This window comes from Mesoplodon bidens (assembly GCF_964165515.1).
Source record: "Mesoplodon bidens genome assembly, chromosome: 11".
NCBI classification, from domain to species: Eukaryota; Metazoa; Chordata; class Mammalia; order Artiodactyla; family Ziphiidae; genus Mesoplodon; species Mesoplodon bidens.
In genome coordinates this window covers 79,043,546-79,059,383 of record NC_138167.1, presented here as the reverse complement: position 1 = coordinate 79,059,383, position 15,838 = coordinate 79,043,546, and the positions used below count along the sequence as shown (strand labels likewise).

The following is a 15,838-nucleotide window of genomic DNA, read 5'->3' as shown; positions in this document are numbered from 1 at the left end:
ATATAAACAGTGGCCCTAATACATAATCTCATAGGCAACATATTTTTGTTTTAATCATAAGAGCAATGAAACGCCATTAATGTTTTTTAAGCTAGAGGTGAATCTGGGGGTTGGTGGATTGCCTTGATTAAAACTGCACTTCAAAAAAGAGAATTCTCCCTGCCTATTAAAATAAATCAGGAAGGCCAGAGTAGCTTAGGAAGCCCAGTTAGGAGTCGACTGCAGTAATGCAGGTAAAAAGTGCTGATGGTAGCTTAGATTAGGAAGGTGGTTAAGTGAAGAGAAGTAGACAAATTTACAAGGTAAAATGACAGGACGCAGTAGTGAACTGATTTGGGGGTGGGGGGTTGCAGTTAGGGAGAGGAAGGTGTCTAAGAGGAGTTCTAGGTTACCAGCTTGGAAACCAGGGTGATGGTGGTACCTTAGATTGGATACGTTAATAAAAACTTAAAGAGGAAGTTTTAACCCCTGTATTGACAAGTACTGAATAAAAATAACTACAATAAAAATCCAAAAGGAGCTTCTGGTTAATTTTTTCACATATATTTGCCTGCAATCTTATATAGCCATTCTTACATGGCTTAAATAAAAATAATGTTTCATTACAACTAGTGTCACATGGTGATCTTTTGAATTCTAGGATAAAATGAGAAAAGAAAAAAAAAAACCAAGATGCCAAGAAAATGTTTTTCACATATGTAAAATTAAAAAGGAAAACACAAATATCATTTTCTTCCCCTGATTACTAACATCTCTGCTAGGGATTTAGCAAAGACATGGCAACTTTATATCTAATTTGTGGTCATTTAAAAAACTCTGTTAAGTTTATTACAGGTTGATTCCTATATTTCTCACACAGCTAAAAAGGTTGTGGTTAACTTAAAAAAAATTCTCCCCTTATCTTTTAAATAGTTTGAATAATACATACATCACACACACACACACTTTAAAAGTATTATTATTTATGTTTAAAAGAAAAGCAGATAAAAGACCAATAAGTGATTCCTTTCCCCACCTCAGTAAAAATCTGTGAAATAAGGAATAAGATAAAATAAAAGCATATAATTGGGATTTAAGTAAAAGAGCAGGTTATTGTGATTTCAGTCAAGTCACTTGTTCTTTCTGAGCCTTAAGGTTTTTATTTAACTTTTAAAATGTGAATAATACCTACCTCCCAGGTTTGCTGTGGGAATTACATAATGCTTTTGGAAGTGTTTTATTAATTTTAAATCTCTATAAAAATAGTAATCATTATAAATTTTTAAAAATCTAACAAAGCATACAGAATGTTCAGATCCACATTAATTATCATCTCTACTATTTATATGATTTTCTTGAGAAGGCCAAATAAATTGAAAATAAGAAAAACATTCAGCATCTATAACACTAAATAATTATAATACATCATAAATTTAAAATTCATATAGAGCAAATAGCTCAAGTCTGAGAAACACTGCAAGCTCTGAAGAAGTTAATGTCCCATCAATCCTGCTTTTCTATAATAGAGACTGCTTTTGTTGACTATATACCTACAGATCAAAAGTACTCTACTAAGGATATAAGCTATACATTTAAAATATTTAATTAGACCTTTGCTTTTTTTTTTTTTTTTTTGTGGTATGCGGGCCTCTCACGGTTGTGGCCTCTCCCGTTACGGAGCACAGGGTCCGGACGCGCAGGTCCAGCGGCCATGGCTCACGGGCCCAGCCGCTCCACGGCATGTGGGATCTTCCCAGACCGGGGCATGAACCCATGTCCCCTGCATCAGCAGGTGGACTCTCAACCACTGCGCCACCAGGGAAGCCCTAGACCTTTGCTTTTAATCTAAAACTATATAATAGTTTTAGATTAAAATGGTTTAACAGGATTTTTAAAACACTCTGAGGTAAAATAATAACAATTTAACTTGTTCTTTGCTGTATCCTTAGCTCCCAAAACAGGGCCTGTATTTTAAATAATGTTCATTAAAATGGACATTATAGGAAAAAAAAACAAAAAAGCCAGTACCATTTTCAATAAAATCTAAAATCACTCCAACACTTAATGTAAAATGAAACATGTATTTCCTTCCAAGTACTTAGATAGAGGGATGGCTATATAAGTCATACCAAACAAGCAAAGCACCATAAAGTGTCCAAACGTGGTTGAAAATTAGAAAATTTTCAAGTATCTTAAAGAAAGAGCAGTCCAGCTATTTCATGTTCTATCTTGGATATATTTATGTTTAAGAATGTGAATTTTAAAATAGACCCCACTTAGTTTAATTCTATCAGAAATATATTTTAAATTGTTAAAAGCCTCTGTTTCTTAAATACTCATAAACTTTTATTTCATAATGCATGATTGAGATTCTCTCTCATGTTGGTTTCAAACTTAACAATCCCTAGAAAATAGAATTCAAAATTTACCAGTTTTTCCTATTATAGAAGATAATATATAAGTCACATAGAACTTTAATCAAAACTAGCATTATAAATTTGACATGTGCAAACATCCACCTGTTGTGATACTACAGGAATGGTATGAAATTGTTTTATGTATGTGAAAAGAAAATTCTCTGAAAACACACCCTTCCTTAAATAGAGGAAAAATGAAGGTGAAGAACTAATATAAATAGTATTAGTTAAAATTCTTATAGTTACAAATGCTGCTAAATTTAGTAGGATAGTTAAATTACTCTTTTACTTGTAACAATAAATGTTTAAAGGAATGTACAAATAATGCTTTTTAAATCAGCTGGCCATATACTCTAATGTCTTGCTTTTTTACAGTTTGTGCTTTTTATTTTAACATTTGTGCCATCTTCTTTGTTGAAAATTATAGCTTCAACTTACACAGTTTACCCATCACTTAAAATGATTCTTTTTCACATTTTCAAGTTACTTCATAAGTGCAGTAGGGTGATGATTTTCTAGAATTTTCAAACCGAGCCATTAGATATTTATTAATTTGATTGGACTTTTTTTTTTACAGTAATTAAATATAGATTTAAGTACATAATTTTAATAACATTTAAAATGTAAGCCTCCTTTTATTTTACATTAGCCCTAAAAGCATCTGAATCTTTGTAAATAATAGTAAATTATTAACAAATAGTGATAAATAGTGGGAACACATAGATTTTAATTTTCTTTTTAAAAAATGCCTATAATGTAATATCAAAATTAGGAAATGACATCTTCTATTCATTAGGCAGGTAATTATTTTACAGTATGCGTTGACTTCCCTATATCACACCAGTTTAAAAGAGGGTTTAAACTCCAAAACACAAAACAACCAAAAGATTGTAATGCCCGTACCTAGTATTTTCTAAACTGGCTTTGGAATAGTCACCACTGCATCACATTCTATTTCATTTTATTGTCTTTTCATGAAAAGGAAAGTCTTCCACTAATTGGTAACATCACAGTATAAATATAACCACCATACTCCAGAGCTATAATTTGAGTTTCTGACTGCCACTCCTGCTATTCAACTGTCATCTTCTTTATATGATGGAGAAGAGCATCTTTTTCCAAGTGAGCCTCTGCAAGAGCTGTTTTAGCTTTAGCCAATTCCTGTTTAAGAGATTCATTCTCTTCCATGAGCTGAAATGATAAATTTGGAAAATAAGAAAACTTAACCATTTTCAGAAAACACAAACTATTTATACAGTATCAAAGGTCTGACACATGAGTCAGTAAAATTACCCAATGCTGGTGAGGATGCACTTAAGCTGAAAACTGCTTTGAGAAGTTATTTGGAAACACATACCAAGCACTTAAAAATGTCCGTAAGTTTTGACCCAGCAATTCAAAACACTAATTAACTTCTAATTTCCAAATCTAATAGTGATTTTGTTTAATTTCAATTTCTCTTAAGATGCTGCTGACCTCACCACTCCTTGCTAAGCCTCTCTCCTCTTTTGCCTTTTATGCTACAGTTCTTTCTTGTTTATCCCTCTCTACCTATGGACTTTTCATCTCTTCCTCAGCTGTTTAAGAACCCTTAAATTTTTCATATTCTATTAAATTCCATAATTGGTCGCCTTCTCTTATCACTGGAGCCACTCTCTTAGATGATCTCATCTACTCCTGTGGCTCCAATAACTATAGATAGCCTGATCCAGCACAAGCCTCTCTCTTGAGCCCCAGACCCACATTCTGAATGTCTCATTAGACATTTTCATCTAGATGTCAATAGGTCTCCCCTCATTAAGACTCGGTTCAAGCATTTTATCCTCTTAGAACCACTCCCTAACACCTAACCAGGAAGATGTGATAAAACTTTCTCCACAGAAAAACACATTTACACAGATATATTAAAATAAATTCGTTCAATTTCAAAGAGTTCTCAGACCTTTTAGTACCAGCTTAAGAATGCCTGCCTTACAGACCAAGTTGGGTATTTCACTATACTTCCCAAACTCTAGTACATATAACACATGAAACAGTATGTTCTGACTACCGTTTACATGCTCCTGTCTTTCCCACTAAACTTTGAGTTTCTTAGTAGACAGGGAGTGGTATACTGTTACAATTCTATATCCTTAGCTTAGAGTTGACATCCAACAAATCCTGTTAAACAGATGAATGAACTCATTCTGTGGTTCTATTATAGAGAATTAAAATTCTGCTAGACAGAATTTGGTAACAGCAAAAAATAAGAAGCAACTCAAATGTTAACAAATGTTAAGAGGAACCTTTAGAAATGACAATACATCCACACCCATATTAATCTGTCACTAACAATAAATATGAAGCATCGACTATACTTGAATTAAAAAAACAAATAAAATACATATACGAAGCATACATAGCAATATGGAAAATATCTGTTAAACAATGTTAAGTAAAAAAAAATAGTTATATACACTAGAATAGTAATTGTTTAGAAAAATTATGGAAAGAGCCTGGGAGGAAAAATTTAAAAATACTGACAGCACTGTAGGAGGTTACAATATGATAGAGTTGTTTTAAAATATTTTTCCAAAGTTCTGAAATATAACAATACTTTCGCAACTTAAAAATAAGACATCAAAATGAATATATCTTCCAAGAAGCCTTCGTAGATTCCAGAAACTGGCACTGTCCCACATTTACTCCTTTATCTTCCATCAGACTACAAACTCTGTGAAGGCTGGGAATGTCCATACCTTGCTCAACACTGTATCAACAGCATCTAACACAGTGCCTGGCATATAACAAGCACTCAACAAACGTTAAATAAGTAAATAATGTCTTAACTATTTAATATTTATTTTAATTGCTGAAACTGAATGAGAATGAACTATGTTTTCCATTACCTGTTCCCTAGTAAAGTCAAAGGAGCACTCAGGAAAGTTGACTGACCGAGAAGGCCAAGGAACCTCTGGGCTCGTCTGAGTGGCTTGAGTGACACTGTGTTGTTTTTTCAGATCACTCTTTCCACTGGTAAGCAGCACTGAATCACTTCTGACATCTTCTTTCAAATCATTTCTAGTGTTAAGCATCTGAGAATCTAATACAACAAATAAATACTCAGATAACATTTCTAAATACTTGATAAATCTTAAGTTCTCTTGGGAAAAACTAATTTAAAAATGAGTATCTCTATTAGTAGGAAGACATTATGAAACAGAAAAACAATAAAGTCAATAAAACAAAAAAGCTCATTCATTGAAAAGATGAACAAAATCAAAACCAAAAGCTCATCTGTTGAAAAAATGAATAAAATTGATAAAACCTTAGTTAGATGGACCAAAAAATAAAAAAGGAAACAAATTACTAGAATCAGAAATGGAAGAAGGGACATTACTATCAACCTAACAGAAATTAAAATAGTAAAGGAACCAATAAATTAGATAGCTTAGATGAAAGAGAAAAATTCCTACAAAGACACAAGCTACCAAAATAGATTCAGTAAGAAATAGACACAAATACAACACGTAAAGAGTTTAAATCAGTAATCAAAAACAAGTGATGGTGCTTCAGGTAGAGCCAGATACTGGAATTCATATGATGTCCTCAGGAGTGTCAATTTAGGAACTTGACTCTCTCTACTTCTCAGGTCCACTTTTCTTCTCTTCTGGGTTATTTCAGTCATATGATGGCAAAGGTAGCCTCTGGTGACCCCAAACAAGTAAGTTTTACAGCCTGTGACCCCTTCTCTCTCAGTGTCCTTTTCAATTCACAAAAAAAGACTCAGAATGCTTGGGTCACAGTCCATTCATGTATCACTCAGTGTCCCAAGGGCTGAAGTCTTTTCACTGGCCCTGCTGGGTCCCATCTCCATTTTTTTTTTTTTTTTTTTTTTTTTTTTTTTTGTGGTACGCGGGCCTCTCACCGCTGTGGCCTCTCCCGCCGCAGAGCACAGGCTCCGGACGCACAGGCTCAGCGGCCATGGCCCACGGGCCCAGCCGCTCCACGGCACGTGGGATCCTCCCGGGCCGGGGCACGAACCCGCGTCCCCTGCATTGGCAGGCGGACTCTCAACCACTGCACCACCAGGGAAGCCCCCATCTCCATTTTTGTGATAGGGTCATATGATTGCTAAGTCCACCAAAATCACATGCAACAGTCATGATAGAAAGGCAGTTCACCATAACAAATTATACTGAGCAGACAAAAGAGTAATACTGCTCAAAATAATTTTTCCCCTTAAAAAGATTTCCAGAAGGGGTTAGCTAAGTCAAAGAACAAAAATATTTTTTTAAGCTTTTGTTCATATTGCCAAATTACCCTCCATAATGGTTCTATCAATTTTACCCCTATTCTGTATATATAAAAATGGAATAGTTCCATCAACATGGATAAATGACATCTAGTTGAGTTTTGGTCTGTTCTTGGGTTCATTATATTACAGTAGTCTCAAATCAGAAACTACTTTTTACAATATTGTCCTGTACTGATTATATTTTTAGTCGTATTAACTAGGAAAAAAACTACAAAAACTGTTGTATTGGTTCAGACTAGCATACGATTCAGCTTGGCAGTGACTGTAAGAGAAATCCTAAAGTACTATGCATGGAAAAGCCAAATTCTCCATTCTTTCAACCTCAAAAAATTAATAACACCCCTAAAATTCTACTTGATTACAAATTTATAACATACTTTTGGTTTTCAAACTTTGAGAGGAGCAAAACTCTTCTTTTAAATGAAATCTGACATAGAATGCTAATATGAACTTAAAAAAAAAAAGCTGAGTTACATAGGCTGTAGTGAGGAAAAAAGGGCCCAAGGCCCATTTTATTTAGCCTATATCTCACTACTCATGGGATCCTAAGAATAATGAAAAAAACACTGACCAAACTATTCTGAAACCCATTTTATTTTAATCACTGGGAGGTGGAATGAGGAGAGAAAAGGGAAGGAGAGGGAAAGAAGAGAAGAGGAAGAAATATGGGAAGAGAAAAAGAAGGAATGAAATAGAGGAGGAGGGAGGAGAGAGAGCTAGAGAGTGGAGGAGACAGAGGAGTGAGGATGGGAAAAGAGGAAGAGGGATGTAGCTGTAACTGGAGATAAAGACGGAGAGTTAACTGTGAGTCTGTTTTGCATATGCACTCATTTGTAGTACCTTTTAGATTCCACATATAAGTGAAATCATTAGTATTTCTTTTTCTCTGTCTGACTTATTTCACTAAGCTTAATATTCTCTAGGTACACTCATGTTGTTGTAAATGGCAGAATTCATTCTTTTTTATGGTAATATGAGTAATATTTTTATGAGTAATATTCCACAGTGTGTGTGTTTATATATATATATATATATATATATCTCATATCTTCTTTATCCATTTGGGTTGCTTCCATATCTTGGCTACTGTAAAGAGTGCTGCTCTGAATAGAAACAGACTCACAGATATAGAAAACAAACTAGTGGTTACCAAGAGGGAGAAGAAAGCAGGGAGGGGCAAATGAGGAATATGAGACTAAGAGATACAAACTACTAGGTATAAAATCGATTAAAATAGATGAACAACAAGGATATATTGTATAGCACAGAGAAGTATAGGCATTATCTTGTAATAACTTTTAATGGAGTATAATCTATAAAAATATTGAATCACTATACTGTACACCTGAAACTAATATAATATTGTGAATCAACAATACTTCAATTAGAAAAAAAAAGGAGAGATAAGTAGGGAGGAGCAGGTAGGAAGGGAAAAGGAAGAGATAAGAAGGGGAGGAATGGGGAGGAAGAGGCAGGAAGAAGCAAGTGTAAAGATGGGAGAGACTGGAAAGGGATAGGAAAGGAGAGAACCTGTAACTGACAATGGGGAAATTATAGTCTATTACTATAGAAAGACATATTTCCTTTTATTTACTTTAAAAGAGCTCCTTTCTAGTTTTTAAGACAAATTTTGATGAACAAATCCATGCCCCTCATGGATGAAATGTGCATCTTACGACAATGTACACTTTTCCCCTCTCATAGGCTCTGCTAGTTACTTTCTAGATCTTGTACCTTGGACAAGACATTCAATTTATCTAAACTTTAATTTCTTCATTTGCAAAAAGGAGATGATAAGAATACTTGCCTTAATTATCTCAAAGGGTTATGGTAAGAATTAAGTGAGTTAATATTTAATATAAAAGAACTTTACAAACTGGAAAGCATTATTCAAATATTAATTGCTGTTAGTACCACAGTAGGTGTTCAATAAATATTTGACTTTAAATCGAGGTTTTAACAGTTCTCCATTTATTCAGACAGAAGATGTCTATTCATTTGTCTTCTCTGAGTGTCAACAGGCACTCTTCCAGGTTTAGGTTTTACACTTCTCTTTAGGTTTAGTAATTTAAAAATTCTTCCCTCATTCCCAGTGAGGAAGTATTATGGCAATGATTCTAAGGCTGTATATGGCAAAGAGTTGTTTATCACAGACCGTTAAATATACAATGTCCCATCCTACCCCCAACATTCCAATATAATCTATTGGGAGGTACTCCCTCACAACACTTTTGCTGGGAGTCAATGCCACAATGGCCACTGCCTCAGATGGGAGTATGCCAGGTACTAGGTGTGTTGGGTGCAAGACATGTTGAGAGACAGGACACTACTATTAAAAATAATTAACAACAGATGGCATAGGATATACACACATACCATATATACACACACACACACACACACACACACACACACACACAAACACATACACAACAAACATTTTCTGTCTTTTTCTCTTATAATAGTGTTATTAAGTTACTCAATTAGTCATATTTCACTGGAGCAACAAGAAATTGTAGTATACCTTTGTAATTTTCTGAAAAATTATTTTAACTTTCTCTGTACTGAAAAACTAGTCTTTCCCAAGAAGTGTGGGGTACTATGATAAGTAGCAATAAATAAATAAATACATACATACATACATACATACAAAAAACACCTATTCCTTCATGATGAACTTTATTTAATCACATCCAGAACAACTGTAAGTATACCTCATAGTACACTAAAAGAACAGGAAGGAGTAAAGAAAAATATTAGGTAAGCTGCTATTATCACAGCAACAAACACCTAAACCTAATTTTTGAAACACCTACTAGCCAGATTATTCTGAATCTCCTGTTTGCTAAATAAATTTGTTTTAAGGGAGAAAAACTCAGCATACCTTAAAATTTCTTTCCTTATTTTTCTTTTTTGGCTGTGCCACATGGCTTGCAGGATCTCAGTTCCCCGACCAGGGATTGAACCTGGGCCATGCAGTGGAAGCACCGAATCCTAATCACTAGACCACCAGGGAACGCCCATACCTGAAAATTTCTTAAAGAGCTACTTGAGAAAGTAGGGCCATTCAAATTATTTACCCAAAGTGCTTCAAAATTCTAAGAAGCAAATAAAACTGTTAAATACTTGTTTATCATGGCTAATATATTAATTTGAGTCGTAATTATGATACATTATCATACAAGCTTTATGTGCGGTACATTAGACTATGTGTTACATTATGTACATCAAACACTAAAGACCCTCGTGCAATTCATTTCCACATAAGAAAAATAACATAATGTAATCTGCTTCATGATATTGCTCTTAGGTATACACTGAAATAAAACATGAGACACTCTGTATAAAACAAAACATACTTGCTTATGCTTAAAATATGTTGTTCTTCCCAGAGACAATGGATAACTACTTTAAAATAAATTGTCTTAAATTTTGTACAATGCTAATATTGTGAATAACACAACAAAATTTTCCATCATCTCAATGAGCTTTTGAAAGGTACATCAACAATTTACAGGACTTCCCTGGTGGCGCAGTGGTTAAGAATCCGCCTGCCAATGCAGGGGACATGGGTTCAAGCCCTGGTCCGGGAAAATCCCTCATGCCGCAGAGCAACTAGGCCCGTGCGCCACAACTACTGAGCCTGTGCTCTAGAGCCTGTGAGCCACAACTACTGAGCCTGCGTGCCACAGCTACTGAAGGCTGTACGCCTAGAGCCCGTGGTCTGCAACAAAGAAGCCACTGCAATGAGAACCCCGCACACAGCAACAAAGAGTAGCCCCCACTGGCCACAACTAGAGAAAGCCTGTGTGCAGCAACAAAGACCCAACGCAGCCAAAAATAAATAAATATTTTTTTTAAAAAGTAATGCTTAAAAAGAAAATTTTATGTACATGAGTACTGCTGCTAAATTTAAATAATACCCTGAGTTTTGATGCCCACTTAAAGAAAATCTAGGATAAGCTTTTCTCTAACATTTCATCACTACCTAAATGGCTTTGCTGAAAAGATCCAAGTGTCACTGTAAAAACATGAAATAAGAAAAATTATATTCCTAAAATGTAAAACATTTGATAAGGAGCAAGAGTTTTCAAAAATGTAAGAAATGAAGTGTATAAATATGTGACATATTCTGAAAAGATAAATATGTGATTTTTTTTTTTGGCCACACCATGGGGCATGTGGGATCTTAGTTCCCCGACCAGGGATAGAACCTGTGCCCCCTGCAATGGAAGTGCAGAGTCTTAACCAATGGAACACCAGGGAAGTCCCTCATGTGTGATTTTTTTTTTTAACCCATACAACTTTAAAGACAAATCCAAATGGAGTTTCCATATTGAAATGATCTTCATGCAAATATATGCCCTTGCTGGACCAGTGATTCACTTTTGCCTTAGCTACTACATTAAAACACAGTTCACAATTGGTAAAATATGTATTGATATTTGACTAATTGTAAAATATAGGTAAGAAATATAGGGGAAAATACAGAGAAAATTTTTTCAAAGCGCCTTGATTTTAAATTAGTTTTTACTCATTAAATTATGTTTATTTAATTCTTTATTTCTCCATTATATGTATGCAAGTAGATATTTTTCTTCAGCTATTATAAACCTCTCATTTAAAAGAAATATTTGTTTTTGTTTTCTTTAGCAAATAGTAGTTAATCTCACTCAGTTGCCAATAAATCCCCAAGAGTTAGAGCAAGGATTGTTTTAAATTTTGTCAAGTATAGATATTTTATTTGGGACTTCCCTGGTGGCGCAGTGGTTAAGAATCCATCTGCCAATGCAGGGGACACAGGTTAGAGCCCTGGTCTGGGAAGATCTCACATGCTGCAGAGCAACTAAGCCCATGCACCACAACTACTGAGCCTGTGTGTCACAACTACTGAAGCCTGTGCGCTTAGAGCCCGTGCTCTGCAACGAGAAGCCCACGCACTGCAACGAAGAGTAGCCCCCACACTGCAACGAAGACCCAATGCAGCCAAAAATAAAATAAATTAATTAATTTTAAAAATATTTTATTTTCTGCTACATTTTTATGTCAATGACAAACTTTATTGCACTGATATCAGAGAAATGGCCTGCATGAACTCTATGTTTTGGAATCTGTTGATATTTTCTTTGAGACTGAATTAATAGAGAAGTTTTATGGGTATATGAAATTACCCATTTGTTGAATTCAAATATATATATATATATATATATATATATATATATATATATACACACACATATATTTATATTTATGTATCTATACTTGTACTCTGAGAGGCATGTAAAAGTTTCTCTATGATTGTAGCATCTCAATATGATATGATTCCATTTCTCTTTACTTCAAATAGGTTTGCTTTATATTTTTCAGTTATGTTGTTAGATGGATAAAGGTTTATGACTGAGGTATGTTTTGGGGGATCTTTTATCAATATGAAATCTCTCTCTGAGGCCAATGACTTTAAGAGGGACCTCACAAAAGAAGATATATACATGGCAAATCAGCATATGAAAAGATGCGTACATCATATGTCATCAGGGAAATGCAAATTAAAACAACAGCATACCACTACACACCTATTTAGAATGGCCAAAATCCAGAACATTGACAACACCAAATGTTAGCGAGAACACAGAGCAACAAGAAATCTCATCCACAGCTGGTAAGAATGTAAAATAGTACAGCCATTTTCTTACAAAACTAAACGTACTCTTAACCATAAGATCCAGCAATCACACTCCTTGGTATTTACCCAAAGGAGCTGAAAACTTATGTCCACACAAACACCTGCACTTGAATGTGTACAGGAGTTTTATTCATAACTGCCAAAATATGGAAGCAACCAAGATGTCCTTCAGTAGGTGAAATAAACTGTGGAACATTCAGACAATGGAATATTATTTGGCTCTAAAAGGAAGTGAGCTATTAAGCCTTGAAAAGATATGGAGAAACCTTAAATCATATAACTAAGTGAAAGAAGCCAATCTGAGGGCTTCCCTGGTGGCGCAGTGGTTGAGAGTCCACCTGCTGATGCAGGGGACACAGGTTTGTGCCCCAGTCTGGGAAGATCCCACATGCTGCAGAGCGGCTGGGCCCATGAGCCATGGCCGCTAAGCCTGTGCATCCGGAGCCTGTGCTCCGCAACGGGAGAGGCCACAACAGTGAGAGGCCCGCGTACCACACACACACACACAAAAAGAAGCCAATCTGAGACAGCTACATACTGTATGATTCAGGTCTGACTCTGGATATCTCTTGAAGGTAGAGCTGATAGATTTTAGGTGACCTACTATTTTTTACTTCAAAGATCAGGCTTTTAATTTTCAAGGATTTCTAACTGGTTATTTTCCATAAAAGCTTGTTCTTGTTTTGAGTTCAAGATCCTATCATCTGTCTGAGGATATTAATTATATTTCTTTAAAAGTTTCAACTTTTCTTCAGCACTCTGAAGCACTGGAGCACTCTGTTCTGCTTTTGTGTAAGACAGACCTGCAGTTTTGGGATCTAAAGCATCTAGGAGCAAGAGCCATACAGCAAACCTAACTTCTCACACCTGAGCTATCTTCACCTGAGCTTTTATCAGTAATTAAGATGACATTTTGATCTTTGTTGGCCTGACTTCTATGTTTGCTGTAGCTGTTCCCCAGCTCCAGAGAGGAAGGACTCTTCAGTCAAGAGTGCCCCACAAACTGCTTCTACCTCAGCAATAGTCTTCTCTTTCATGGTTTCTGGCTACAGATTTTTCTGGTTTGCCTCTTATCAGTCCCTCACATTTCACCCTCAAGTAGCTACTAACGAAGTTAGGACTAGAATACCTAGGTCTACCAACTCAAGCTCTTTCCACTACTCCACACTACCTTAGAAGACATAGTCCTTACATTAGAGACCTTAGAAATCTTCCTAGAATGGAGATACAAGCACTAAAACAGAACTAAATACATAGCAATATACTATAAGTAACTAATGTATGGAGAATAAGTACTCAAGAATATTAAGAAGTCACATCAAGTTATAGAGAAGGGTTCATTGAAAAGGAGAAGATTTGAGATAACCCTGGAAAGACTTCATTCAAAACACATTTGTAGAACAGATACTAAATCAATTGTAGATGAGTTATCCCTGAGCATGAGGTTCATACATGGATGATATTTTATCACAATGTACTCACAGTGTCCCTAAATCATCTACTACTACATATGCATACAGATATAAAATAGTATATAAAAAGTATGAGTGAAAAAAAATAATCAGCATACTAATAATGACATATTTCAGTTAAATGTTCACTTAAACTGTTTTCATATATACCTCTGATATGAAAAGAGCCATCATCATTTCTCTCTACCACAAGATGATCAATATGAACAGTTACGGGAGCTGGTTCAAGGGATACTGTACTACTACGAGGACTGTCATCCTACAGGAAAGAGAAATAGTATTGCCATGTTGTTATTAAAGTAAAAGATAAAACTAATCATCTTCAATTAATCATTTTCTTAAACATTACTTCAGCCAATAATATTCTTAATGAGTTTGAAATATATCTTTAACATGCTTTAGTTCATACAGTGAGAAAACTGCTCATTTTATTTTGATATTTTCTAATTTCTATGAAAAACCTCTACATCATCACCACAAAGACCAACAAGTTCATATTTCTAGACATGAATCAAAGTCCAGGTAGGCAAAGTGAACATTTATAACATGAAAATATAAAAATATTTGTTAACATACTTTTAAATTTATTTTTGTGTTAGAAACTTGTATCTTCATTGGCATCACTGTTGCAACAGTTTCATCTTCCAAAAAATGTTGAATATTCATAAGAGAAGATATAAGAAACTCAGTGCTAAAGTTTTCTATATGGCACTGCAGAAAGCCATTCTTTTCTGCAAGCAAAGAGTGTATTACAGCACCAGGCCCACTTTCAAATCTCAGAGTAATCTCAGGAGAAGATTTAGAATGAATTACAGCTTTATGATCTGAACCTATGAAAAAAGAACAAATAAAAATTATAACTTTGTAGCACTACTCAAAAATGTCACTCTCAATTATTGGTCATTAAGAGGTATTGTCACTTTGTATAATGTTAAAGCAATAATAAACTTTTAATATTTGCTCTTAATTTAAGATATTTACAACAGTACATATACCACATGTACCCAACCTTAATTTTCCCAATTTCCATTTTTATAGACAATCTTCTACTGCAATAACGCTGTCTTGTCTATACTTTTCTAAAATATTTATTTATGTATGTATGTATGTATGTATGTATGTATGTATGTATGTGTGTGTGTGTATGTCTGCGTTGGGTCTTCGTTGGTGGGCATGGGCTTTCTCTAGCTGAGGCAAGCAGGGAACAGGGGCTACTCTTCGTTGTGCTGCGCGGGCTTCTCACTGCGATGGCTTCTCTTGTTGCGGAGCATGGGCTCTAGGCATGCAGGCTTCAGTAGTTGCGGCACACAGGCTTAGTTGCTCCACGGCATGTGGGATCTTCCTGGAGCAGTGCTCAAACCCGTGTCCCCTGCATTGGCAGGTAGATTCTGAACCACTGTGCCACCAGGAAAGCCCTGTCTTGTCTATACTTTTATATATTTTTTTATTTTTTTGGTTACATGGAAAAACATGCCATGATATAAATCTTATGATGCATAACTCAGATATGTTGAGCGTGTATGAGTGTGTACATATCTATACATTTATAATATAATGGACAACTGTGATGAAGAAACAGTCATGGCATTTAAAGTGACTCAAGCCATTTCTCAAGTAGTGACAAAAGCCTGAAGTTTTGTACATTCTTCACTAAAATTGGGCCCTTAAATAACTGGAAAGGTAAATAGAGAAGACCCCATTAAAATGTTACTACTAGAAGACAAACTTGATACTAAAATTATAGCAAAGGAAATATATATATATTTATGTTTATATTTACATTTATTTATGCCTTGGCCTTGTTCCAAAAAAGAATTTGAGGTGGCTTACAGAGCTATAAATCATAGAGTTCAAAACAAATTTCTTGAATTTCAATAAACACCCATAGAATATCTTTAAAAATAAAAGTTCCTAGTGGAACTACTTAAGTGAATTGGCCCTCATTGTAACTATTTTGTTTATTTTACATTACCTAGCTCCAAAAAGAATA

General features: G+C 34.9%; 1 protein-coding gene across 3 annotated transcripts in view; it reads right to left on the bottom strand.

Annotated features, from left to right (window-relative positions):
- Positions 1-1,113: 1,113 nt before the first annotated feature.
- The window catches only part of BLTP3B (bridge-like lipid transfer protein family member 3B), a 99,597-nt gene continuing 84,872 nt past the window's right edge, over positions 1,114-15,838 (bottom strand). For all 3 annotated transcript variants that reach the window (XM_081250389.1, XM_081250390.1, XM_081250391.1), the window contains exons 18-21: positions 14,425-14,678; positions 13,999-14,107; positions 5,285-5,478; positions 1,114-3,587 (exon numbers count right to left, since the gene is read on the bottom strand). In XM_081250389.1, the coding sequence (XP_081106515.1) occupies positions 3,468-3,587; positions 5,285-5,478; positions 13,999-14,107; positions 14,425-14,678 (677 nt within the window). In that variant the 3' untranslated portion in view covers positions 1,114-3,467. The remainder of the gene's footprint in view (positions 3,588-5,284; positions 5,479-13,998; positions 14,108-14,424; positions 14,679-15,838) is intronic.